We start from the raw sequence: 26773 nt of genomic DNA, 5'->3' as shown, positions 1-26773 counted from the left end.
GGCAAAACAAATCATGAATCTGCAAGTAGTGGTTCAACAAAGTGCTGGAGCTAAAAAGAACAGCCAGCGATGGCAGTGCTGACGTTTGCTTCCAGGAAGTGCTGAGACCAGCGTGCAGGCTGTGAATAGTGCCCATATGAGAGTTACACTCGTGGCTTTTGGATTCTGCTTGCTATAGCAATGCATGTCATATTATCCAGGTAGACTACTGCTCTGAGACTACATTAAGGAGCACAGCAGTACCCAGCTATGGGTCACATCCAGCCGGGGCAAATGGATTTACACATCATTTACACGGGCCTTCTGTTTGCCTGGATTCCTTTTATGACCGAGTTTCCAAAATACGGAAACAAAACCAGGGTAATTCTGTCACTAAGACAATTTTCTTATTCATATGACAGGGCTTAACATGATGTTTTAATACCACTGACGTGACAGACCCTCTCAGAATTAAATTGCTTTTAGGGAATCCTAATCCGTAGATTATTAACATGATCGAGCATAACTTGAGAAAGTTACAGTCTGACGCGAGCTCTTAGCTGTTCCTAATATACAGATAATTGACAAGATGAGCTAGCAGTTCTGGCAGTGTACATGGGCAACTGCATACGCTTCTGCCACAGCAGAGCTAAACAGACAGTCACCGCTAGACACCTGTAAGATCTTCAGATGGAAAGTATTTGTATGATAACATGGAACAGCTTCAGTGCTGCTAAAGCACGTAATTTACAAACAGCTACTGAGTGGAGATGTGTCAAGCAAAGTACTGGTCAGCACTGTGATGCACGTGGATATTTATGCTCCAGTGGTACCTTATATTTATTCTGTTTTGCAATGCAAAAAGGTAGCAAAATGCCCTTCATATTAACTACATGGAAGTATTGTTTCAATATATTTTAATGTACGTGACAGTTGTTTGTTTCCTATGGAATTTTGAAGATTTTGAGCTCCAACAAAACCGAGAAAAAACACCCTCACGTGGAGGTGAAAGTAATACTTTGCAGTAATAAAGGAACTTCAATACAAACATTTACATGCAAAATCCATTGCAGAAAGGGGGCACAGAAACACTGATTTCTTTTTCTCAAATAGAAGCCTATTTCTGAAACACTTTGCAAATTTGGTTCCATCACGAAAGCTGCTATTCTCCTGATTTAGATGGCTAATAATGCTAATACTTGAAACAACAGGAATTATTGAAGGATTGTGCAAGTCCACCTTCTCAAACTGGAGAAAGTGAGATGAAAACGCTCACCAACCTGTTCGCTCTGAAGAAAAGATCAAGTTGATCACTTAACAAAAGCGTGGCTTCGTATTCAATGGGGAAGTATTTCAGCCGTGGATCTTACCAAGTTTCCTGTTTAAGCAATTATGCAAGAATTCCGGTGTATCACATAAGTAATGCATGCTGGGCTAAGAAAGTGCAGGCTGGTTTACAGATGAAGAACGGAGTAATTCCTGCCCACAAGTCTGCAGGGCTGGGCAGCGGCTCTCCCAGCCGCGGGCTCCTCTGACACCAGGGCTGCTGGCACAGCGTCTGCAGAACGTTATGTGCTGCACAAAGAACTTCCTGGGTGACCAGAAATATACCAACATGTAGAGCACTTAGTTCTATTTTTCAATTTAGCTCAAGCTTTTCATTTCCAAACATTCATCTTCTTTTCCTTTTCTCACTTAAAGGCAGGGTGAAGTCAAGCCGGCCTTACTAAAAGCACAGAGTCCCTTGTGTTACTGCAAAACGCATGCTGAAGTTAGGGACTCTCTGAAGGATGCCACTTTCCAAGCGGTTTGATGAGGCTATTTGGAGCCCCAACGCTGGAGAAATGGGAATTTCTTGGTTCAGTCAGGCAGGCTTTCCCCAGATCCTGAACTGTATCCAGAAATGCATTAAAATGCAGTTTCTGGTCAAGATGTAGTCAGTCTTTTGCCCTCAATTTAGAAGCATCTTTTATTTTATTTCCTGGGGAGGCAGATGGGGAAGAGCACGAGAGAGATAAAATGTTAGAGAAAGCATGCCTGCTTAAATGATTAAGGTAAGTGACAGCTGATTACTGTGCTGCAGAGGATTATACAGCGTATCCAAAACAGCCTCTCAGGTCTGTGTAGGAGCATAGAACTCCTGAGAGCCATTTCAGCTTTCAGGTCTGCTGTAGCAGAGCCAGATGCTGAGCTGGGTAACTCCCATGCCCTCTGTGGTATAAAAGCAATCAGTTAAGGACCTGAACTCTGCAAAAGGAAAGTACCAAAACAGTTCACCTCCTTCCCATTTAAGAAAGTGGAAGGTAATCGGTCTGAACTTCCTAATTCATTTGAACCAATGCCCACGTCCCTATTACTCAGCACTCCTGAGTGCTGAGATGCCTAAGTTAAAAACCCAACATCATCCTGAACAGAGGAACTCCAAGCAGCACTGTTTGTAGACGCTGCGTGCTTGTAGGAAGGTGATTTTCCTTTGTTATTTCAAATACCATTTTAAAGTACAGAATGGGAGAGAGCCCTGAGTAATGGAATTCCCAGCTGTAAGCTGCTGAACAGCATCTGTGGAAACCTGGTTATTTCAGAATGAGAAATTCCATTTCCATGTGTGCCATAAAAAGCTGCCAGAAAGAACACTGTCTTTTGTCAAGGTGGTTGTGGTTGTTTTCATTTTGTTTTGTTTGTTTTTTCAAATTAAAATAAATTTTCTGACAACCCTGAGAATACCTGAAACTCTGAGGAGAACAACAGTGCTGGGCAAGGTGTAAGTCAGCTGGGACAAACAAAAGCAATGTGAACTGAAATCCAAGAGACCTTTCAGACAGCATACCCGGCCCTCCCCGGCACACTCACAGTCAGCAGAACAGCAAAACAACAGGGCTAAGCTTTGAACAATGCGCACACACAACTTAAAAACGAAACATGTGCCGGTTGCATCTTCCCTACTTGTCTCCTGGTGAAAAAGGACACCACAAATTCTCAGACAATACAAAACCTTGTAGCACCCCAAACACCACGAAGTCACCTCTCCCTCTTGTGCCAAGTGTGGAGATGCCTCTGCCATCCAGGTATTGCTGTTCTCCTCCCGGCAACTGGGGCTGCCTGCGCTGCACATTACCCCACCGAACGGCTGTTAAGTGTTTGACACACAGGAACCTGCAGCGAGCTTCCAAAATTAGAAAACAACCAGCAGCAGCAACAGTGTGCAGGGAGCAAACAAAGTCGTGTTTTCACAACAGTTTGCAAGAATCGCTTTTAAACGTCCCACGTTAAGCTTGTCAAATTCTGAAATCCAGTGTATTTAACGCAGACATGACAACCTAGCGGCCTGGCAAGCTTGTGTCACGCCAAGAGCAGAGCAGCTGGCACTGCAGCCGTGCTCTGTGCCACACAGCAGCCCCATCCCTGTGCACGGCCAACTCAGGCTGAATCTCCTCCTGAAAATGCTCCTAAACCTGTTTTTCACCGGCACGAAGCCCACAGAGCTCCCCTGCAAAACAAATCTCTCAGGCTTAGATATCTCGGCCCAGAATGACGTCTAAAATTTGCTGGGAGCTGCACTTTGAAGGATACGGACTGACTGTGAGCAACACCGCTCATGTTTTTCTGTCAGAGGAAATGCGGCGGGCCACGCGGGGTTTCAATAATGGCACACAAAGAAACCCAAGCGCAAAATTTAAACACAAAAGGTGCATTGTCCCTTCGCGACTTTTACACACAGGGGCCAAAACAGCCAATTCCTGGTTCACCTTCTTTTATGTAAGCGGATTAAACGTAAGATTAACAAACTGTCAAAAAGCAAGTTAAACGATCGCTCCCGCGAGCCGAACATTCTGGTGTTTGCACAACTCTGTTGGTGGCCATCTTGGCCTAGCAGCTTCCATCTGAGTGAGTGCAGCACAGACAGGGAATGGGAAGGAGTCCTTCTGCTGGGTAGCACGGGGCAGAAGGAGGCTGCTGGAAACTCCTGTTTGGTGGCGGTGTCCCTGAAGCTGGCCTTGCTGAGCTCCCTCCTGCATACCGCCATCCCCTCCGAACAGCGCAGCACCGCAGTGTGTGCAGGCTGAGCCACGCACCGCCATGCCCGCTTTGTTTTGTCTCCCCCAGTGCTGCCATCAGCTGCCACCACGCAGGAAGAATCAGAGCTGCGCCTCAGCCAGGTGCACGCCGTGCAGCCCCACACCCCCAGCAAACAACAAGATGTTTTCCTCCACGTTCTCCAGCCATGTCAGCCCTTGGGCTGAACCGCAAGGTGCCTGTCAGGGATTCCAGCAGCTGGCCTGGCTGGTGTGAGCCCAAGGCCTCCAAGATGTGGACCGGCACCGGGTGAAAACAAACTCCCCTCCGTGAAGTGAGACTCCCCCCGAGTGAGATCTCCAGATCCACTCCCTCCAAGCACCATCTGTGGTTAACACTCAATGTGGTTCTCCAGGACATGGCTGTCCCTCGATGGGCACGGCCTGCAGCAGGTCTGTTCTGTCCGTCCCGCGTACTGGGAGCTTTGTAAGGTGGAAGCTGCCATGAGAAACAGAGCTAGGCAAACAAATACCATGTCCAACACAGAGAGACACTAGCGTGCCTTTTTTTTTCTTAAAGAATATGCTGCAAAATTGAACAGGGCAAATGATCACCGTATGGCGCCTTGACCTCCAGTATTTCCACTGACCTCTCTCCCTGAAAACACATGGCTGTAAACTGGACTCCATCTGAGAACAGAACTCTGAACAAATGCAGCTGCCTTCACAGGTGAAATACAAAAGAACGAGAGGATGAAAAAGAGCCAGACATCCTGAGGGTGAGAAAGCACCCCCAGTGCCCTGAAGGTTGGGAAGAAGGGGTGTGATGTGTGCTCTTTGGAGACAGGGCTGTGTCTCTCTGGGTTTGTGGAGCAGCCACCATTCAGAAAGACAAAGCCTAAGCTAAGTTTGCTAATAATCTACAGCAGTTTGCTAAGAACTCTGAATGCCCTGCCTGTGAAAACACTACACTTGCTCTCATTTATCCTGCAGTAAGTCATGATCAAAACTGTTTCTTCTGGACCTGCAAATGAAGATCTTGTTGTTATTATCTGAATTGATAATAACCTCTCTGACAGACGTAAGCTGGTATCAAAACTGACCTATTTGATGAATAGAAATTTAAAATGCGCTTCGAGAAACGCAATTTCCTTTTTCTGATGTAGGAGAGGTACAGAGAGCAGACAGGGTGAGAGTCATCTGTAAAACTTCTCCTTTGCCACCATAAGGAAGCCGTTAGATGCTATTTTCAGCTACAGCAGCAAATGGCTTGTTTTGCTGACTTTGTTTTTTACGCAATAATTTCACTTAACAGAGTTGAAACAAGTTTAAACTAAACAACTCCATCCAGTCACAAAGTTCCGATTATCACATCGCCTTTAAACTTAAGCTCCAGTGAATGCAATATGATAATCTTTCCTTCAATCAGAAGGCGAATTACAATATTCCACTTACGATCCTTTTTGCCATCCTGACTGCTTGCAAGCTTTCCTGCATCGCCAGTCTGTTTTGGTTAGAACAAGACATTCCTGCCCACGTAACATAACACACTGCTCACACTGTGCCAAAATTTGCCGCATGTAAATAAAATCCCACCACCGTCCGCACCCGCAGGATGGATTTACTGGACTTGTTATTTAGTCATTGTTCTAGTCAATCCACGTTCCTGTGCAGGGGCTACAATAAGTCAATAGATGGCAGTCCATCGCTTAGGAAAGAGGCAGATAATGAATAAAGTCACCGAGAGCTCCACAAAAGAGAAAGGTGTAGCGCTGCGCGGTTCTAAGAAGCATTCGCAGTAATTAATTAAGAATACCTGACACAGTGCAGAGCATTTAGACAGTTTTTGTAACAGCTCTTTTTTTAAGCAGCCTTACGAAAGTAGTCTTTCATTGAGAAATGGAATACCTCGCTTTATTTGTGCATATATTTGCCTGCACGTAAAACGCCCACAATCCATTTACCAAAGTAAGTTAAAATCCATTGGCTGTATCAATGACCAAAGCACGGGAAAAGCTTGCTGCGACCTGTCTGCTTGTTGATAAGCAGGCGGCCTACACAGCACAGCAGCAACAACAACAGCACTTCTTAGAACTTGCGTTATTCCTCTTTAAACAGCTACTCCGTTTGCAACAAAGCGTTTATTCTGAAGTGGGAAAATTATAAATAATGCCTGCACTGAAATATTAATAAAATGATAAGGGAGTAAATATGAGAGTAGATATGAGAAGATCCACTTTTAAAAAATCCTGTTAAAATATCCACAGAGTATATTATTATGTTACGGAAGTTTCAAGTCTTCCAAGAGCACTATTTACATCCGTCCTGCTTTGGATACAAGGAACATTTCAATGCAAAAACAGCTGTGCCTCACACAGTTAAACAGCTCATACGGTGCCACTTCTTAAGGTATAACCTAATTTAAAAATATCAGTCTTCTACCACACAGAGTTCGAGATTCCAGCCTTAATCTGACTGCTAAAGCAACTATAAGCGAGTGATAGAGCGTCTTTCCCATGCAAAAACAAACAAACCTGAGAAGTGCAAATTATTTCCCAGATGCCACAAATCTGGATTATACGCAGATCATTAACAGCCCGCTGGAAAAGAAAAAAATTATTTATCCATAGCTATTGTCTGACCCCACGTCTGTTTGTGTCTCCGTGTCTGTCTGTATTTCAAAGCGCCTCCAAATCGAGCGCAGATACTGATGGCAGTGTTCGATAGCGCACTTGTATTTGTAACTGCTCTGCTTTCCTACAAGAGCTTTTTGACAAACGTTGCTTCTACACAAGGTGAAGAACTCAGAACAACTTCCCACAAAATCCGCAGCTGAAATGTTCTACTTCAGCTGCTCCAAAGCCTCCCACAGCCGCAGCTCGGTCAGGCTTTAACTGCTCCACGTCTTACAAAAATAGTTTTGAAGTATTCACCTCCACCGGCTTTTTGAGACGCTGTCAATGGAAAGCAAGAATAAAACAAAACTGAATCCTATACCTCGCTAGAAACAGAACCCACCACACTGCTGCGTCTGACACACGCACGCGATTTAAGACTTCGGATTCCTCAGATGTTTTGGAAATCATTTTTAACATGCACCCTTAGGAATAACGATTAAATTAAATGCTTACTTTCTGCCTCCAAACAATTTAAAAAATGCAAGCAAATTATTCAGCAAATGCTCCTCCTGCTCAACTCTTAATACACAGTGTATCAGCTCCATCCAAAATACTACTAAGTGCTCAGAGAGAGTGGAGAATTTCCAACGTGTTAAAGTCATTACGTAGGGAATAAAAGCAGGAGGTTTTCAGCACAGCTCTTCTGTCATGGTTCGGTTTACCAACATGAGCAAAGCCAGAAGAAAATAGCATTTCTCTACTCTGAAGTGCTGGAGGCAACAAAGTACAAAACACACGCCCCATTTATCACCCCTAAGAAAATATGCACATCAAATACCCCATAAGGAAAGGTGCAGGACAAACTTTTCTTCTCGATCTTGAATGGGGAGTAGTGACTAATATGTATTACTGCTAAATAGATACAAGTTAGACCTGAGTAGCAATGGCAGCAAAGATTCAGATGAACAGGAGAAATTTTGTTCTTTAAAGTCATTTTTCCTAGATGGCAGTTTTAGGAAATTAATGAATTAAAGATTTGTGATGCCAAACCATTAAATACTGCCTTAGCCAGTCAAATTCTGTTCCCGGTTTAACTATCAGCCAAATCAGGACACATTCTGTTTTATTTTTATCTCTATTTTACATACGAGGAAAAACCTTAAGTCACATTTTGCTGTAGTTCATAAAGTTTTATTTTCTTGCTTAAATTATTTAAGACCGACCACTGCGTGCCAAAGTAGAAGCTGCAGCTGTATTCTTGGCAAAAGCAAATGATTTACAAAAGTTTATACAGTGTATTTCTCAAATACTCTTTGGCTGAGGTTTATTTTATTCCTTTAAGAAGAGATCTCTGTCCTGTCGTGAATAATTGCTGGAAACTGGGATATCTGAGATGGGGGCACTGCTTCTGCTATGCACCTCAGCTTAAAATTTAACTCTCTTTATATGTTTAAATGTAGTCATTGAGAGGAGAGAGTGCTGCAAGGCACTCATTTAATGACTGCAGCATTAGAACAAAATCGTCAGCTCCAAAGGTATTTAAAAAAACACTGACAGTGTTTCATTGCATTCTTCAGTTCAAAAACTCTTCAGATGTTTATTATCTTCTTGCAGAAGATGCTTGTCTATATTTTCTGGTCAGCAGTTCACAGAAGAGTAAATAGGTTGGGTGTAGAAGAAAATAAAAAAGGTGTTTCTACTTACTGTTAGGTGATACTGCCTCCATATTTCTGGGCAAGCCTGGAAAATAAAAATATTGATCAGCTAGGAGCATGAAACAAGGTGCTTTACAGCCTGTTGGTTTTGGCATAACACAGTATCCACCGGTGTCGGTCACAGGAAAATAAGAAGCTTAACTGAAAGGGTCTGCATTTCAGCTTCAAAAACCTGGCTAGACAGTTTAATTGAATTTTACACTGGTTTAACACACTCCCTGCCATTGTCAGAAAGCCAGTAACAGTTTTCGCTCTCCCCTTCTCCTCCGAAGGCTGGAAGTTTGGGAGAGCAGCGTGCTTTTTAACTATAAGAAGTATTAATACTGTGAGGCCAACAGAAAAGAATTAAAATTCTAAATCTACTGCCCTTGTAAATTTAGAGAGTGCCATGGAAGTAAGATCACAAGCCGCCTTCCTTTCGTGGAGAAACTGAAATATTCCAGCATTTTTGTGCAAACCTCCATCCTAATCAAAATATAATTGTTACATGTGATAATCTTCAGTAGCCTAATAATGTCAGGCGGGTTGTAAACAAGAAGCATAGCAGATTGCTTTCATGTTTCAATTTTTGCAATGGCTTGCTTGCTCCTTCTCCTCCTTTCTTGTCTTGTTTTTTTTCCCCCATAACTTGCCAGCCTTGCACACAAACTTGTAGGGGCAGCCCATCCTAGAAATTTTTACAGAGCAGATTTGCAACCGCAGCAATTACACAATAGACCTCAGGGCTACGTAGAAGAAAGGAAGGAGGAAAACGTGCATTTTCTTCTTCCAGCAAAACAAGAGCGTGTTATCGACCTGTGAGGCTGGGGGGAATTTCTCCATGGTTCTTAGCGCCGTTACAAAATCGTGTTTCTCCCTGCCTTTCCCTACCCTGCCATCAGCACACGCGGGAACAGTGGCACTTTGTTCTGAAGCAGTTCAGCTCTTTAAGGGCGCCTACACAGCCACTTCAATGGAGGTCTTCTGCTTTTGTTTACCACGCTCACACTTTTATTAAAACAACTTCTTAATCACGTCAGCAATTACCGATCTGGTTTGCCACCCTCCATTTTCAGAACTTTGAGAAGAAACCTCGGTTATTCCACGGCTTTGGCAGCAATGCTGCAGCTCTGATTTCAAACACTGATCTCTCTCGGCTACTTGCAAACCGGTGCCAACAGCATTTATGCAGGTTCAGAATAATTTTTGCTCATGTCTCAACTCCCGCCTTCTTTTATTCTGACAGAGAATGTTAATTAAAAATAAAATAAAAGCCCAGCACGCAACAATCAGTATCAGCCACTGGATCTCTCAAAAAATAACCCATGTTTTCCACAGTCAGCCCGTGGCACATGCAGTAAGTTTTTTCCCAGACGTGATGGAAATTATATTATTTATTATTCATTCCGTTGAGCAACACAATTTTCTGGAGAAAAAACCTACAGTCTGCTCTGTGTAATGCCTCCACATTTTGCACCTTGCTCAAACAGCGCCTGCAAATATTTCCTATAAAGAAAACGCATGAGGTACCCCACTCTTCTAGGAGAGGAAAGCAGGGCAATGTGTGACAGGTCCAACAAACTCGAGCTGCCTCCAACTGCAAACAAAAGGGCTTTCCTCCCCGCACGGGGTTGTGAGATGCAATATGTAAACATTCCCTGCTTCGTAAAAAAGGGACGGATCGAAGATATCTCCTTCCTCCTCAAAACTACCCAAGGCCCCAGCCACACGTAGGGCTTCTGCTAATTTAGCACAGGGGTAGCAGGCAGTTATTTATACATTAGTTCTGGGTAGTTTTCGATTACCACAGTGTCCCCAGACTAATATGGTTGAAAAATCGCAATCAAGGAGTTGTCGTACACTGGCAAAATGCCACTCTGTGATATGACCTTTACATACACGGCAGCTACTGAATAATAAAAAAAAATATTACTTACTTTTATATATATATATATTATTTATTATTATTATTATTATTTTTTCCTCCTGGACACAAAGACATTATTTATATTGAAAATCTGAAACTCGGAGAGGGAAACAACAACTGGCAGAGCTCGTAACAAAACACCCAGCGAGGGACAACTCCAGCCACTGAGCACAGATATCCAGAGGTGAGTTTTGCTATCGCCGAGCACGTTGGGGGCTGTGGGAAAACTTAAGGGAGAGAGGAAGGCGAAGGTAAAGGAACACTGGGCAGGCCTATTTCTTCATTCAGATGGTGATTCAATATAACACTTTTCATCATCACAATGATCACTTATGAAACATCAGGCGCAGAATACAATGGACTAAACCAGATGCTAAACAACAGCCTTTTAAAAACGATGCTTTTAACTGGGAGTCTTATTACCTCGCGTCAGCTCGAAGTTATTGTCTGCATCTCTCCTCTCAGAATGACAAAAAAAACGTAATTAGGAATTACTGCTGAATACTGAAACGGAGCATCGCGGTTTGCTGCGGAAGGGATGATAAACGCAGCAACCAGAGCTGTGATTTTTCTGATGTATTTGGAAGTGCTCAGCCACCGACGGCCCCCGTTGAATGAGGAGCCCTCGCAGCAGAGAGAAGCGCGCAGGCAGCGCGATGCGCTCTATTAAAAGGAGCTCGCATTTATTTGCTGCCCCAGCGCTCTGACCGTGCCGGCGCCCAGATGTAGGAGCACAAGAGGTGAGCGCTCCCAGGAGCAGCGCTGCAGAGAGCAGCTCCCCAGCACAGCCTGCAGCGCGGCCGGCCCCGTCTGGGCGCCTTCCTCCGCACACGCTCAGCACAAACAGCTGCTGGGAAAGGATGCTCCCTGCGCCGCACGCACGCTCAGTTTGTTTGGAAGGGTTGTTTTTTCGCAGCCCAACACGAAGCGGCCCGGCGTGCCGCACCAGACGGATCGGGACGAGACACATCGCGTGTTCTGACCCATATTGGATTTTATCAGGTGCTAATTATTGTTTTACCAGAACAACGGCTTAATGCATCTGTTGTTTAATTCCCACTTCCCTATTCTCAAACGTGAACATCAAAGAAAATAAAACACTCAATCTGAAACAGCCCCTGACAGCAGACCAGGACTCAAGTGCTCAATAGACGAGGCCCTTGCCACCAGTTCTCATATTTCCACAACAGTGAGCAAACACAAAACCGGCGCTCAGCGGCCTTTCCTCCTTTCCGCTCCCTCGGCCCGTCGTCGGCCGGCCGCGGGACGCGGCTCTGCTGGGAGCGCCGCGCGGGAAGGATTAGCCTCACTAACACGGCGGCGGCTGCAAACGCCGAGGAGAAACCCCAGCACTGTATTTGGCGTATGAATAACCAAAATGCACGCGCTGACAGGAGACCGGGACGGGCCTATGGCTCCCCGGGAGAAAATGTAGCTGTGATGAGTGACAGGGCTTTCAGGAAATATGTTCACAATCACAGACAGTGAAGGCCATGACCTAGATCGTTTAAGAGCTTGTCTTGTCAAATTATCAAAAGCTTCTTCCTCTCTGAATAAAGAGTGACATAAGTGAGTGTCAGAAAGCTGCAGGCTGACAAGCCAAGCATACAATAACAGCATGCACGTCACATACTTGCCGAACACCGCCACGGCTAGCGGCAAATCTTAATGAGAGCGCGCCTGGCCCAGGAGACTTGGGTCCCTGCTGGCACAGCTACTCATCTCACAAAAATCCTTCAGCTCCAAGTCAGTTATGGTCTGACACGACGACTACAATTACTAAACACAACTTTTTAACAGAATCCTCTGGTGCTTTGTCAAAGCGGCGGCTGCGAGGAGCTGCCCCGCTGCAAGCGCCCACAATAAGACAAAAGCTTGGCCAAAACACACACTGCTCACCGCCCCCGCGGGGGAGACACCGCGAAGAAGCACACAAAGCGTCGCTGCAGAAACGCTCCTGCGCACACGGGCGCCGCGCCGACTCCTGCCGCCACCGCCGGGATGGAGGCGTCTGACCGCGGGGATGACCGGCTCACAGCACTGCTTGCTTACTCCTACAAGTAGAGTGAAATCCACTCGGGGCAGGCCTGGAAATAAGGGAATGTCGCTGCTGGGGTGAGATCACGAGGGGACAAAAAGGGACAGAAGAGTTGCCTTCTGCCAGGGCGCACCGAGGGAGCGTGGAGAGGAAAGACAGCACCCGTGATGCACCAGCAGTGCCAGCCACGCCAACGAGTGACCGCCCCTGCCTGCACCCAGCAGCTCTGGCCTGTGCCCAGCCATGGCCAGCGCTGCCAGCACCAGCACAGCTCTGCTGGAAGCACCCGCACACGCTTTGGTTGTGACAAGGGTGCAAGGGAAGCCGAGGGAAGGAGTCTGACCACGTCTAAACAGCCAGAAAAGGCCATTTCAGGCAGGACACATGAGCAGGCTGCCAACAGCCTGGCTTTAGGGAAGGGCGGCTGCTTCCAGGGTGCATCTGCAGTGTGCACAGAGAGACACAGCCAGAATCACAGAATGGCTTGGGTGGAAGGGACATTAAAGCTTATCTGGTTCCAACCCTCTATCACAGGCCTTTTGCTACCAGGTCGGGCTGCCCATGGCCCCATCCAGCCTGGCCTGGGGTGCCTTCAGCAATGGAGCACCCACAGTTTCTCTGGGCATCTGTGCCAGGGCCTCACCACCCTCTGAGTAAAGAACCTCCCCCTAACATCTAGCCTAAGTTTCCCCTCCTTCAGTTCAAAGCCATTCCTCCTTGTCCAGTCATTATCAGACAGTGTAAGAAGTTGCTCTGTTTCCTGCTTGTAAGCTCACTTCAAGGACTGGAAGGCCACAATGAGGCCTCCCCAGATACAGCACAACCGAAGAAGGCAGGAGGCCTGGGCACTACTGATGGCCAGTTCCAAGGCTGAGGAGTTCATGCAACTCACTGCATTTCTGTGCACTTGTTCTTCCTACGTGTAAGTGGAAGCATTGTTCTGTCTACGCCTTCTGCCCCCTTCCTGCTACGTCATCCTCTTCAGGAGGTCCTTTTCTTACCCACACAACAGGCAGATGAGACTGTAGAGCACAAGCCTCATGACATCCATTAGAAACGCCATCAAACTTGCAGAACAGTTTGGATTTTCAATATATGCATGTATAAGCCTAACTATATAGAAACATTTATCTACATTCACACCACGTGAATATACACGTGGGTGTACACAGAGCTATTGCAAAACAAGGTTGCAGCATTTTACAGGGGAGACTTGCATCCTTTGCAGGGGAGCAGCATAATGCCAGAGCAGCACCTGGGACTCTTGAACAGCTCAGCTACATGTTTTTCATGTAGCTTCATGAAAAGCACATCAGGCTGATGAAAGCACATCAGGTTCAGCTGCTTTCAGTCCAGCTACGCATCTGAGTCCACACATTCTCAGAGTTGTCTCAGGGAAAGTAACTGCCCTAGTGGATGATAAATGTATTAGCCTGAAACTGTTTTAAGTAACTTCGAACGTTTTCCAGCCTGATCAGGTGAACCACCTTACGCTGCCTCAACTTCACTGCCTGAGAAAAGCATGATGGTGGAGAGTCACTCAAACAGCGCGTGACAGCTTGTTCTGCATCCTTTGTGTAACAGTACAGGTGAGCGGCCCTTCTGGGAAAGACAAACTAAAGCTTCTTTGGGTTGTCTGGAGGAACAGTGAGGATAAGGAGCTCACATAGCCACGCACACAGGGCAGAACTTGTGTTCTGACCTCTGTTTCTACGGGCACCAGAAACATCAAAACTGGAAGGCTGATACAGAACAGCTGCAGTAACTGGGCTTTGTAAAACACATCCAGGATTTTGATAAAGCTCCATGGAGAGGTCTGACAACTCCTTAAAGAACGTAATTAGCAGAGGCACAGGCACATACATCTCTTATCACCGTCAGTTTGCAGTGTGAAAAGAGCAAAGACTACCAGCCCCCTGTCTCAGCTGTAAGCTGATGCCTCATGATTGGGGTGAGCATGCATCCTTTCCCTTGTACGCATCTACATCCAGTTGTTTTCATCAGTGACTTTCCAAGCTGGATAAAGGGGTTTCTTTCCCACCAGCTGGCTCAGCCTCCTGTTGTGCCTCAGCAGACTTTGTGCATCTTCTGCATTTCTTGGTAAGGATCCTCACCTCATTTTGCCTCTTCTGCACCTAGCTCCCCCTGCTTTCATTAGTTAGTCCCTAATGACTGTTCTGAGATAAGCAATGAACAACAGGTCCCTAATCACTGTCTCCAGTCACAGAGGCTTCTGAAGATCCCTACAGATCTTCCTCTCTGTCGTCTGTCTCTCAGGATGAAGAAGCAGCTGAGCTGAAGGATGCAGAAGACGAGGACCAAGATAACACCCACTTCTCCATTTCCATGCTTTCCAGATGATTCCTAGTATTTCACCAGCCGTTTTCCACAGCTTCTGAGCAAGGAAGTGATTTTTTATTATCATTATTTTTTTAAATCTTATCTTCTAACTCTAAAATTAAGTCCTGAACGGTAACAGTAAGCCCAGAGCTCATCCCTTCTTGTGTAAACTTAACTTAAATTTATAATGCCCAAATACAGAAACATATAGCACTGGGTATGTGGTTTGGCACCTAACATCATCTGCATACCCCAAATGACACTGTATGTGGTGAGACTGTAAAGAAAGAAAACGGAGCATTTGTTAACTTTTTACACCTGCTGCATTAAGGAGTGATCTTCGGGAGCAGGAGGGATCCACAAAGAATGCAGCTCACAGTCCCTCTCACCCTGTCTAGTAATGACACTCAAACAGCACATCACAGGAAGCCTCCATGTTCGGCCGGTAAGCCAGAGGGTCAAATCTGGGTCCTGCTCATATTTTTGTGTGCAATAACATGGAGCACCAAAGGCTAATTAATATGGACTGAATCTGTGGGACAACCAAAACCATAATGCCATACGAGGTTAAAAAGACAGAAAGGTGCTTAAATTACATCTAAGTATTTTCATCTATGTTCTAGTTCAGTTGTTCATATCAAAAAGGCCTTCAGACTATATTTGTCCTATCAGTCTGTGCAGCATAACCACCACTGCTACTGAAAACACACCATCAAGTTAAACAATGGCACAACTTGTTTTATCCCTGTATTTTTGAGCTAAAAAGAGAAATCTTCACATTGCAGTCACAGCTAAAGCTCCTACTCAACTGAATTGTGGCCTACTAAAAACTACCTCAGAATCACAGAGTGGTTTGGGTTGGAAGGGAGCTTTGAGATCAGCCGGTTCCAACCCCCTCCCTCTACCCAGGGTGCTCACAGCCCCATCCAGCCTGGCCCTATGTGCTCCCGGGGGGGGAGGCATCCACAACTTCACTGTGGGACTGTGGGACTGGACACTTCCTTGCCAAAATCACGGGATGGTTTTGAGTAAGTTTCCTTCACGTTTGGAACATTCTTGCCAAAACAAATTACCCACATTACGCTGCTCATCCAGGAACCAAAGATCCAAAACACCGTCATGCCCAGCTTTGAAGTACGCCTTACTTAAAGAAAAGCTGCTGGTCAGTGAACACGGGTACATATTAAATACACCTCAGTACGCTGTGGATAGTTGAGCATTTTTAAGATTTCCCTGCCTGTTTCTGTGCTGAAGTTACTCAATCATTTATCCAAGACAAGTCTGAATGCTTAATAAAAAATAGCAGTAGTAGAATGCACGTATCTCATGGGCTTCCACTTCTCTACAAAATACATGAGAACCCTCCTCCCTTTTTGCTGCTCAACTTGAAACAGTCAGGTACCTGATGGGAAATAAAGCCGAACATTCAATCTTGGAACATGCATCTCACAGACACACAAAAGGAGCATTTCCATACTCCCAGCGGACAAAAATACTGTGAGCATTGATGCAATATCTCTGATTTTTCGTTAAATACAAAGTATAGAGACTGTCATTTGGACTACGGTACATTTTTTTTCCTTGTTTTGACACTGAAGTAGTGCAACATAATATGAACAAGGAGGTACCATGACTGGTTACGGGACCAGGGCTTCCACTCAGTCTGCAGAAGCTATCCTGGCCTCAAAGAAAAAGCTGGGTTTTGAATGATAGTAGTGAAGCAGGAAAACGTCACCGTGATTCTTGTGGGGTCACAACAAGTACCAGCAGATCCCAGACATCAGATGTTTCAGCTGTTCCACTAGTTCGTGAATTCTCTTACAGAATACATATGATGTGCCCGCTCATACGGATATGGAATTAGGGAAATAATTGATTTCATCATCATCTTTCATGTTCAAAAATAAGACGGGACTCTACCAACAAACAGGAAGAAACTCAGCTGAGGCCCATAAATGTGGTTGTAGACATGATTCTCTGCAAGCTACATCAGATAGAATTGCTATTCATCTATACCTAGGAGTAAAATATACCACTTCCATTTAATTTGTAAAGCACATCCACAATGTAAAATGCAACAGCTGTAAATGCCAAACCCACTTAGACATTCGTTAAAGCTTCTAATAATCTTCTTTGATGAACGTGTAATCACGGTAAGAAGTCACTTGAAACTCCCAGAACAAAAAGTCTACTCTCTACGTCTTCCTAACGGTCTTACTGCGCACCACGTCCTCTGACTTCAACTCCCCTAAGCTTTTTTTTCAACAAAAATGAGAAATGTTCCATTTTTCACCATCTGCTGTTATCTCCATTATCTCCAAGCACACACAGACATAGTAAGCTGAAGCATTACACTTAAAGAGTTCATTTGTGACGTACAATTTCCAGCATGTTTCCAGAGCACTGAAACTGCCTGAACAGCATTTGCAAGGTTTAAAAGTCCTCTTGCTAAGAGCAATTAGCACCACAAAACTCTATCAAAACTCTATCACATTTTCACCATCCTGAATTAAATCCAACTAAACAGCAGGTGCTTACAGCGCTCCTGTTTGTTTCCTTCGGGCCACTTTTCATGTAAGTGTAACTACAGCATTTCCACGCTTATACAGATACACACTTTCCACAATGAAAGGTAATGTGAAACGATGGTGGCTCTTGTAAACTTCAATTTTTGACAGATACAGAAACAACGGTGCATGTTTTTTTGGCTTTGTTTCCTTCGCCACGGACAATACTCACATCAGCATAATGCCCCTTCATATCACAGCGACTGCAGTGCTTATTCCAGTAGGATCTCTCAAGACATTCCCTAAAGTAGTGGCCAGGCAAACAGCAGTTCAAACAAAACCGCGCTGGACAAGTGTTTTGTAGATGACCTCTTTCTGCACACAGGCAACAAGGGGGAGTTTTCTATGGAGAAATACGAAAAGAAGTACGTTAAGTGAGCACATTTCAAAAGACTACAGAAAACAAAACATCACAAGAGGAAATAAAGAAGAAAACACCCTAAGTAAATGCCTGCCGCCTACTAGGAATTGCACACACCCTGTGTTTCATTTAGAAACCGAAGCAAAGGAAGACTAGAAATAGAGTAAAAGTTCAACTTCTGCCTGCGTTGATTCTCTGTATTCTCTTGATTTTGCATCGCAAGTCAAATGCTCCCCATACTACACTGGGTACGGATGGAGATAACCTCCACAGCAGCCCATAAGGAGACGTCTTTTAGCTTGCTGAAGAACAGTGCAGACAGCACACTCATGTTCACCTACTGCTGAACAATCCCTGCATGGCCTCGAAGATCACTCAGTTTCAATGCAGCCAATAGAGTGGATGCTTCATCTCAAGCCAACGTCTTTTCGAGCTATTGCCTTCTCAGTGCTCTCTGCAGCCCCACTGGTATGGGTGAGTGAGTGGCTGGGTGGGACAGAGCTGCTGGCCAGCTTCGCCCCACGCTTTATCTCAAGCAAACACACAGATGCCCTCACAGACTGGCAAAAATAAAAAATGAACTCTGGGACCAAAGCTGTATCAGTTTAAAACCAATTTTCCCAGTGACTGAGTGTATCTCCACTCCATGAGCTCACTCTTCAACTGCATGGGATGCAGGCACAGGACACATGCTCTGAAGAAATTTGATACCAATACGCAAAGCTTCAGTGCAGGTAGCGGCCACAGGGACGGAGGGGTGGATTTTTTTGTTGCAGGGACTGATAAATCCAGACCCTCGTGCAGCTGCCTCCGTTTCTTCACAGCACAGTGACTGATTTTTAAACCTCCACCTCCTCTAACTCATGGAAATTTCCAAGTATTTGTTATCTGCCCAAGCTTCTTAAAGCAACTTCATCGTCCTCATATCTCTATAACATCATCTGCACTGTGGTTCATCATACAGGAATCTGCTTTCATTCACTCAGGACGGGCGATTTTTGGATTCCTTAATGATCTCCCCGTCTTGAATGTGAATCTTAAAAAATATCTGATGTCTCACAACTAGCCTTACAGTCTGAAAAAGATGAACCTACACTGTTCTGACGCTCTTTTTAACCAGCTTATACTTACAGATTTCTTTATAAAACCAACCACCTTCTCAGAACAGCCTGTTAATTCTACACAGTAAAACAACCTTGTGCAAGCTATCCTTCAACCCAGAGCCGTATCTTCAACAAAAGGACAAACAACTGAACAACACCAAGTGGGAAAGTAAAAGAGCTGCATCTGCAATGTTGCGTTTACCTTTGGGACGGGACAGTTTTTGGACAAATGCCCTGGTCTACCACAGTTTCTGCAGGTAAGATTTTTGTCGGCTGTGTAGTACCGCACACTCGAACGCCTCACACTTGCATAGTTACAGATCTGTGCCTGCGGAGAGAAAAAAGAGTACATTGATCATTTAAACTACTCGTGGTTTGCTAGAAATGTATGAGAGTCATTGCTGGTAGCGTTCAGCTAGCAATCTAACATCGATACAGTTCACGTATCTGGAGCTGAACTGGACAATTCTGTTCCAGAGAGGTTGGCGCTGTCTGGCTCAACCTTCCAGTTCAGGACTTGATTTTCTCCCTGTTTGAAATTACAGCCGTGACATTTTGCTTTCTCTTGGTCAGCTGAAACACTTCCACTCACTGCACAATATTTCTTGATGAACTGGAATTTTTCTCGGAACACAAATATAACTAACAGTAACGGCAAATTCAAGTGACGAGTTCACTGGAACACATTAAGGGAAGCTCCTTGTGCAAAGTACAGTAACGTGTAAGTTTAGGAAACCTGCATTTGTGAGGGAATTTATTTATAAACAACCCTGAAATAACACTGTGGACGAGCAAGAAGTACAAAAACATGAGTTCTTTTATGGGAAAGGACTTGTTAATGTCACCCTTGGGTAAGCTGCCTGCTCAGGGGTGTTGGTCAGGTGGCCTCATCAGGTCCCTTCTGACCTGTGTTGTTCTGTAAATGCATAACATGAACTGTAACAGACCTTGGGAAGGGAAATCAGAAGGATATGGACCTTCTAGCTGAAGCTTCCTCCTCCTGGGTGCCACGGTACCTTCTACAAACGCTCCACGTTACAGCCAATAGCCTTAATGGCTGAGCTGAGCCCTTCCTGAGGAGCTGCAGGAGGACCATCCAACCTCAAGAGGCTTCTGGTGCCACAGTAGGAATAAGGGTTGAGTTGTCATAAAACAATTGGTAGCAATGATAGTGGCAGCAGTGATAGTGGCAGCAATGGCAACGGGAGGATGGTTGGACTAGATGATCTTGTAGGTCCTTTCCAACCTTGTGATTCTATGATTCTATGAATTACTCCAAAGAGACTGGGAAGGAAGAACTGAGTTCCTCATTGCTGAGGAGCTCCTGTCCTCTCTTCTCTTCCACCACTGTTTGTCCACCCTCCCTAACAGGGGAATGTCCTTCTGATGAACAACCGCTCAGGTTACACCAGCCAATGGAAAGACGTGCTTAAGGCTTCCATACAAACATTACTGTTTATCATGGTCTGCTTGTTAATAAACATAAATATAACAAATGTGGAACAATATGGTTATCTGTGTTACCTCTAGGTCTTTATTACTGATGGACCAGTCCACATCAGCGTCTCCTGGAAAACAGAAATACAATGAATTGTACTCAACTTGTGGATATTCTTTTACAACATATTCAGATTATGATTACTGATGTTACTGAAATTGGTAATAGATTTTGAATGTGCCAAATGGAGAAGCGAGTCCTGTTTCCAGGAAAGGAAAGCTATCAACCTGCTTGCCAGCAAATCTGATCCACCTTAAAATCAGAACATCCCCAACTACCAGCAGGACTATGTCTGATGCTACCTTCTTTTGTCCTTTCCTTCCTAGAGTACAGGTTTAAGCAAGTTTCAGTTAGTTCAGATGTAAGGAATCCAGAGCTGACTGCACAGCATGGCCAGCTTAGGTACTCGGGTTGCCCGAGTGGGAGCACACAGCACAAGAAGTTAACACACAGCACAAAACACACCTTTCTTCCTTGTCAATTCAAAACATTCTACGTCCTCAGCACTGCTTTTGAAGGCTACACGCCAAAAGGACTTTATGCACAACCACGACTAAGACTAATGTAAGTAACTCTATTCCAGCACAGGTGCAATAAACAAGAACAGCGCACTGAAATTAGCAGCTATCACACCATGACCTTCTGACACACAGACCTGGGGCTGGTGGAAGGAAAAAGAAAAAAAATCAGAAGGAAATAAAAGGAAAAAAAACAAACCCAAGAACCTGAGAGAACAGGGATGCAGTTACAGCTGCTTAAAAATTCTGCATGTCAATGCTGTTTACTTCTCGCACTGTGCAAAGACAGCTGTAACACTGCAGTATCTTTCTTATCATCACAGAGGATTCATGTCAACAGAATAGCTTGCTTTGCCTATACTTTTACAGTAACCATCACAACCCGTGTGTGAGTAAATCCCACGTGTCTGCAGGCTTTCTAACGCCAAGTTCTGCCCTCTACCAGCAACTTGAGATCTGAAACATCCGTACATGTTATTAAAACAAATCACAACATCAAGAATTACAATTATCAGGAAAAAAGCAACAAACAAACAAACAAAAAACGCTACAAATTTATCTAGTTTTTGATTATATTATTCATTTCCAGTAAAAGGCAGGGAACAAGCAACTAAAATCATACCATCTGCAGCGTCACTTGTGGCTGTGTAATGCAGCGGGGCACAGAAAAAAGGGAAAGAAACTGCTTGTCTTTAGAAGGCCTCAGGTACGCAGGGATCTCCAGTGAGATTCCTTCACCTGTGCTGCCAGCCCTTCAAAGAGGGCTGGTAGGGGCCGGACCCCAGCTCCAGCTCTTCTGGTCATTCAGGTACACTGAATTGCATTGTGCTGCATTGCACGCGCCTGAGCTCCCCTAGGCTGGCCCTGCCAGGTGCTCCATCACTGCTTCAAGCTGTGATTTAGCCTTTCCACAGCACCCATGAACTAACAAGTCAATAAATTCAGCTGAAACATGAAGCGCGGTACCTGGATATAAGGTATGTCCCTACAACATATAGAATTAATACCTGTTAGTTGCTGTGCTTCATCCAAAGCCAGGGCGAGCTATATGTGCCCTACTCTCAACAGTGCCCTAGAATATGTGTTTTTTGCTAATGCCAACAATCCGAACAAGCATCACACAGACATAACAGAGTGATGGATGAACAGGACTTCACTGGCCTAACTGTAAAGCAACTGGAGTGAATCATTATGTTTAACTATGTTTAAGTCAAAGCATGGATAGCAACTGGTGAAGCAAAAACTGCAATGCAAGAACCAAATGCTTCACCCAAGCATCGTTCAGGGCAGGAGGGATCACCATCACAAAAGGTGGTGTCACCCATCCAGGCCTGGAGACTGCTTCTGCTGGGCTGCCTGGGTTCCAGCAGGGATGGGATAGCGTTGTGCTGGCTCTCTCTAATGGAAGCTATTCGTGGGCATACCCAAAGGAAAATCAGGCCTTTTGCTGTCTAGTCATTAAAAGTAAAGAAGCGCACTTACTGATATATATTTCAGTGCATTATTTATTGCTCGGAAGCCTATTAAGAAAATTCATTCATAAAGAAAAAGATATTTGCAATGCAAATCAGTCCCGTGAATGCCACATTTCACAGAAAGGCACACGCAGGATGGTTGACAGGCTACAGATCAAAATTACCAGTGAATTAACTCCTGTTAATCATCAGACATCTCCTTTCTAAGAACAAACAACAAAGTTCCGTTTCTCTGCTGTCAGAACCCCCATCTTCCCTGGGAAAACTCTGATACAATGATTAAAAAATTACTCATGTTAAAAACAAAAATGTCTCAAATTGGAAAATACAGAGAAAAGCATTAATGTGTAACGCAGCACCACAACTCCATCAGCTCCGCCTCCCACCTCCTGCCCCGCTCCTGCCTCCCCAGACGGTGTCCATCAGCTCATGCAGTGCTTTGCCCCGCACTCTTCCCCCAGCACTGAACTCCTCCACACCTGGATATAAGACCAAGGACAGCCCAACCCGCCACCTCTGGGCACTGCCAGGGGAAGATGCTCTAGGGCCTCCACAACTGCAGCTATGTGATGCACAGAGTCCTGCGAGTGGACTAAGGAAACCCCTACAGAACACCTTCGAAACCTGTTATACTCTCCCTCCTCACCTTCGTTCGTTAATAGCTGTCTTTTTAAAAGTAATGACATCAACTTCCATGCTTCCCATAAGAAGTTCTTTTCTTCGTAGTTGGAAGAAACGGCTTTGTTTAGTTGCAGAACACAGACCAAAATGAGAGAACAACAGAGACCAGAAAAGATGACACACAGGATGCAGGCATGCAGGTTGGATTAAAAGCCCTGTGCAAGGGTCTTCCTTTATACAGCACTACCCTTCTGCTGTCCTCTAGCCCTCTACAAGAGCATGCATAGCATGTACGCAACTTTGCTCTTATTTAGAAGAAGAAAGTTCACTGAGGTTCACGTGCATCACTCCTCTGTAAATTTCAGAGCTGGGCTCAGCGTGCAGCCAGATTTACAACTGCTGTTCAATATGCATCCAGGCTTTCTCTCCTTTATTCCAAGAAGGGGACAGGCAGGGAGGAGGGAGCAGTCGGAACCTGGCATTACCCAGAGGAACGATCCATTGCTGCAGGACAAAAAATGACTTGGAATCAACTATAACCTACTCAGAACGTACTCTAACATCTCGTACCGCTGTCGACCCTTCCAACTGAGCACGCGAGCCCCAGTGTGCAAACACGACGATCCTCTCTCGATTTTTACCTCTTCCCAAAGTTACACTTTTATTTCCATTCACTGGAGCCAGAAGAGAAGGTTGCCAAGTTCTCTTCCCCTGCAAGGGTTTGTTTGGTAACTGCACATAAAACCGCTGTGAAACCGCAGTGCCTGGGAGCTCAGCTTTGCAAATGAAACGCTCCCTTCTTGTGAGATGGAAAAACAGGCCCCCCGTCCCTTATAACGGCAATGTGCATGCGGCCATTTTATTTACAGGGTTTTATCATCAGTCTGTGGAAACGGGTGCTTCAAGTCGTGACAACTTGCCATACAGACTGAAGGGAGAACGCATGTCAGAGCTGAGCACTAGAAGTTGGTGTTTGACTGGTAGTTAATACGAGAACATTACAGAATGCGGGGCCCCAATTACAGCCCACCTCTGAGGCAAGGACTGCTTCAGACTTCCCTGTGAACAGCATTTATCATTTCCCAGCTTCTGGCTGCCACTGCAGGAACAAACAGCATTTCGGGATGAGCAAAAGGTGGTTTACTCAACAATTAGACACCCGCTGTTGTAATGGGTCACAGGTCGATGCCTCTTTAACACTGAGAACCTTAAGAGAGCCATGGACACACAGACACCAGACAGCACCATCGAGGGAAGTCCAGCTGGAGACTCTTCCTCACCGTGAGGACAGACTGCTGCCTCTGATGCCCCTGAGAAGCACGTGCATGTCTGCACACACACACACACACGAGCAGCAACACGCATTGTGTGTCGCTGAGAAAACACCTCTGGTGCTTTACTTTCAGCCTTCCACTGACCCAGCACGGTGTTTCTGAAAAGCGTGGGGCGATTAAAATGCAAACACACAATAAAATACGAACTCACAGCCTGCTCTTTCTAACGTGTGCGTTCACAGAACTGTCCTTCCTTTCTGTCTCAGGCCATAAATGCCGCTTCTGTGAGCCCCGACCACTGCTGGAAATGTTAATTCACAGAACTCTGAGGCTCATGATTTTCAAAGCTCAGTGCAACATTTGCGGAACAAAGTAGGTTTTTTCTCTCTTTTTGGTGGGTACAAGTATGGGGACCACAGGAACAGTTAAATTCATGGCATGGTTGGTCTACCACACAGTCGGGGGAATTCTTTAAATAGAGCCTGTCACTCTCTTTGCCCATCAATGGGATTTCCTTCTCAAACTGCTGATTCGTTCAGGTACACAACAGAGGAAATTTCAGTTAACCTTTGTTTCACCCCAGGGAGAAATCTGTCTGTAAAAGTATAAAATGAATAGATTAAAAAAAAAAAAAAGAAAGAAAGAAAAAAAGAAAAAAAAAAAAAGAAAAGCTGCGGGGTTATTCTTCCTAGTGTTCACAGCAGTCAACGATACACAGAGAAAAGGAGGCAAACGTGAACATTTCATTCCCACCAGAGAACAAGGTAGAACGTATCGGTTGGAAATTCCAGCGTCTACACTGAGATTGCTGATTTAGAAAGGGAAAAACTGAACACAAACCTGTTGTTCCCACGGGATACATCAAGAATTTGTTTTCTGACTATTTCCTATATGCCTGAAAAGGACTAGCAAGTTACTTTGGAGACAAAGACTTTTTTAGCTGTTTGATTAAGCTGTCTTAAATACCTTTTGCATTCCATCGATCCTTAGCCATGAGAAAAATACTGAATACTAACTGAGAATTACATACGAAAAAAGAAATGCAAAAAAACACTTAAAATTAGAACTGCAGCCATAAAATAAAGGCAAGTTTGGGCAAGATTACTGACAAAAATGGTGCTGCGCTGGCTCTGAGCTATTCATGAAAAGACTCTTCTGAGATACGCTTTTAATTTAAAGACTGGAACCAGCGCTTTCATTCTCGGTGCCGCTCACCCAACAACAGCCCTGCGGTATCAAACTGAACAGGCTGCTGTACACCTCCTCCCAGTTACCCCTCATGCAACCATTTGAGGCAGAACTGGGCGTTATGGTCGGGGGGCACGGCAGAATGGGAAGCCTTGTCTCCAGTGGAGGTGATACTCTGAGACACCTGATGAGATCAATAGGATCCCAGAACCGGTTCTGCGGTACATCACTGGGCCAGTTTTAGCCTTTGGACTGTTATCACACAGCTAGCTAAATGGCAACACAGACCTTTATCAGAGAAGCAATCACAAGCAAAGCCGGAGGCCATAAGAGCATGCCAAATCTCAATCATTTAATCGGCACTGGAAGAGCGGTATCTATTACAGCTATCTACACTAAGAGTCCCGAAGCCTAACCCATGCCTACCCGCTGATATGATGAATTTACAGACTGCTTCATCCAGACAGCTAAAACGGTACTCAGTGTATAAGACTGGAGACCGAAGAGAACTTCACTTTTCCAGCACCATTTTAACAGAAAACCTACCGCTGAGATTTGTGAATGTGTTTCGTCATCACATCACACCTTTATTACATCAATATAGAATAAGGGAGATAAAAATGTCAGAGGTGGACCAAAACCCATGGAGCGTCCTGGAACGAGGGCTCTGTTTTGGCAACGTTACTGTGCCTGAGAAGGAGATGCGGTAACAATTTTATGCTCCTCACCAAAATGGACGGCGTCCAGAATTAAAGACTCTTTCCTGAGGCACAAACCTAAGGAGAACTGTAAACACCGAGCGCCTTTCAGCAGAACAGCACGGCTCTTTTCATGCTGCTGCTCAGAAGAAACATGAAGCTAAACTCCCGAGATTGAAGAATAATCGTGGAGGATTATCTGGAAGGTGTATAGCTTAATCTGGGCCCTTGTCTCTATTTTTGCTCTGAAATATAAAACATATTTAACAGAGGAAAAAAGACAAACACATTTCAGCTCAGGGTTATTACTAGTCTTTGAGTACCGGCTAGAATATAGGTTCAACTTTTCATTAATTAATTTGATTTATTTAATTAATATTGCGTATTAGGTAAAGACAAGTGATATCATTCTGGTTCTAACAACTCCTGCCCGTACAGAAGGTCAGATGAGGCGCTCACATACATAGACAGAACACAGAAAGAAGATCAAACCGTGTCCAGGATGATGTAGAGCTGGTGTGGCCAGGCTGGAATGGCTCCTAAGGGAACAGTGCTTTCACATTCTTTCCTCAGCAACATTACAATGAACTCTGCAGCATCCGCTTACAGTCAGACTTTGTGCTTTGATTCTGATTTGGCCCTTCTGCTGTTTGTAAGAGAAGCGAGTTATAGACTGTGCCCACGGTTTCTAATGGAGTGTTCACAAATAGAACAGAGGAGAAGCCTCTGCGCTTCCTAAGATGCAGCTGGCAGTGTGAACCCCCTTGGTACTGAAATATAACACCCCATAAAAAGCTTATGAGTCTTTAAAGGCAGTTTAGACCTCAACAATGATCATTAACAGCCTAAAAGTGGAAGCAG

The 26773-nt window shown here is 44.9% G+C and overlaps 1 protein-coding gene across 5 annotated transcripts in view; it reads right to left on the bottom strand.

Moving 5' to 3' along the window:
• Positions 1-26773, bottom strand: part of ZCCHC7 (zinc finger CCHC-type containing 7) — a 99280-nt gene that overhangs the window by 15090 nt on the left and 57417 nt on the right. For 4 of the 5 annotated variants that reach the window (XM_072359399.1, XM_072359398.1, XM_072359397.1 and 1 more), the window contains exons 4-7: positions 20165-20208; positions 18843-18968; positions 17349-17519; positions 8315-8350 (exon numbers count right to left, since the gene is read on the bottom strand). In XM_072359399.1, coding sequence (XP_072215500.1) covers positions 8315-8350; positions 17349-17519; positions 18843-18968; positions 20165-20208 — 377 coding nt within the window. The remainder of the gene's footprint in view (positions 1-8314; positions 8351-17348; positions 17520-18842; positions 18969-20164; positions 20209-26773) is intronic. The other variant, XM_072359401.1, reaches the window with a different exon arrangement.

The sequence above is a fragment of the Excalfactoria chinensis genome, chromosome Z (assembly GCF_039878825.1).
Source record: "Excalfactoria chinensis isolate bCotChi1 chromosome Z, bCotChi1.hap2, whole genome shotgun sequence".
NCBI lineage: Eukaryota > Metazoa > Chordata > Aves > Galliformes > Phasianidae > Excalfactoria > Excalfactoria chinensis.
Note: the sequence above shows the minus strand (reverse complement) of the source record. Positions and strands in the feature narration are given on the sequence as shown.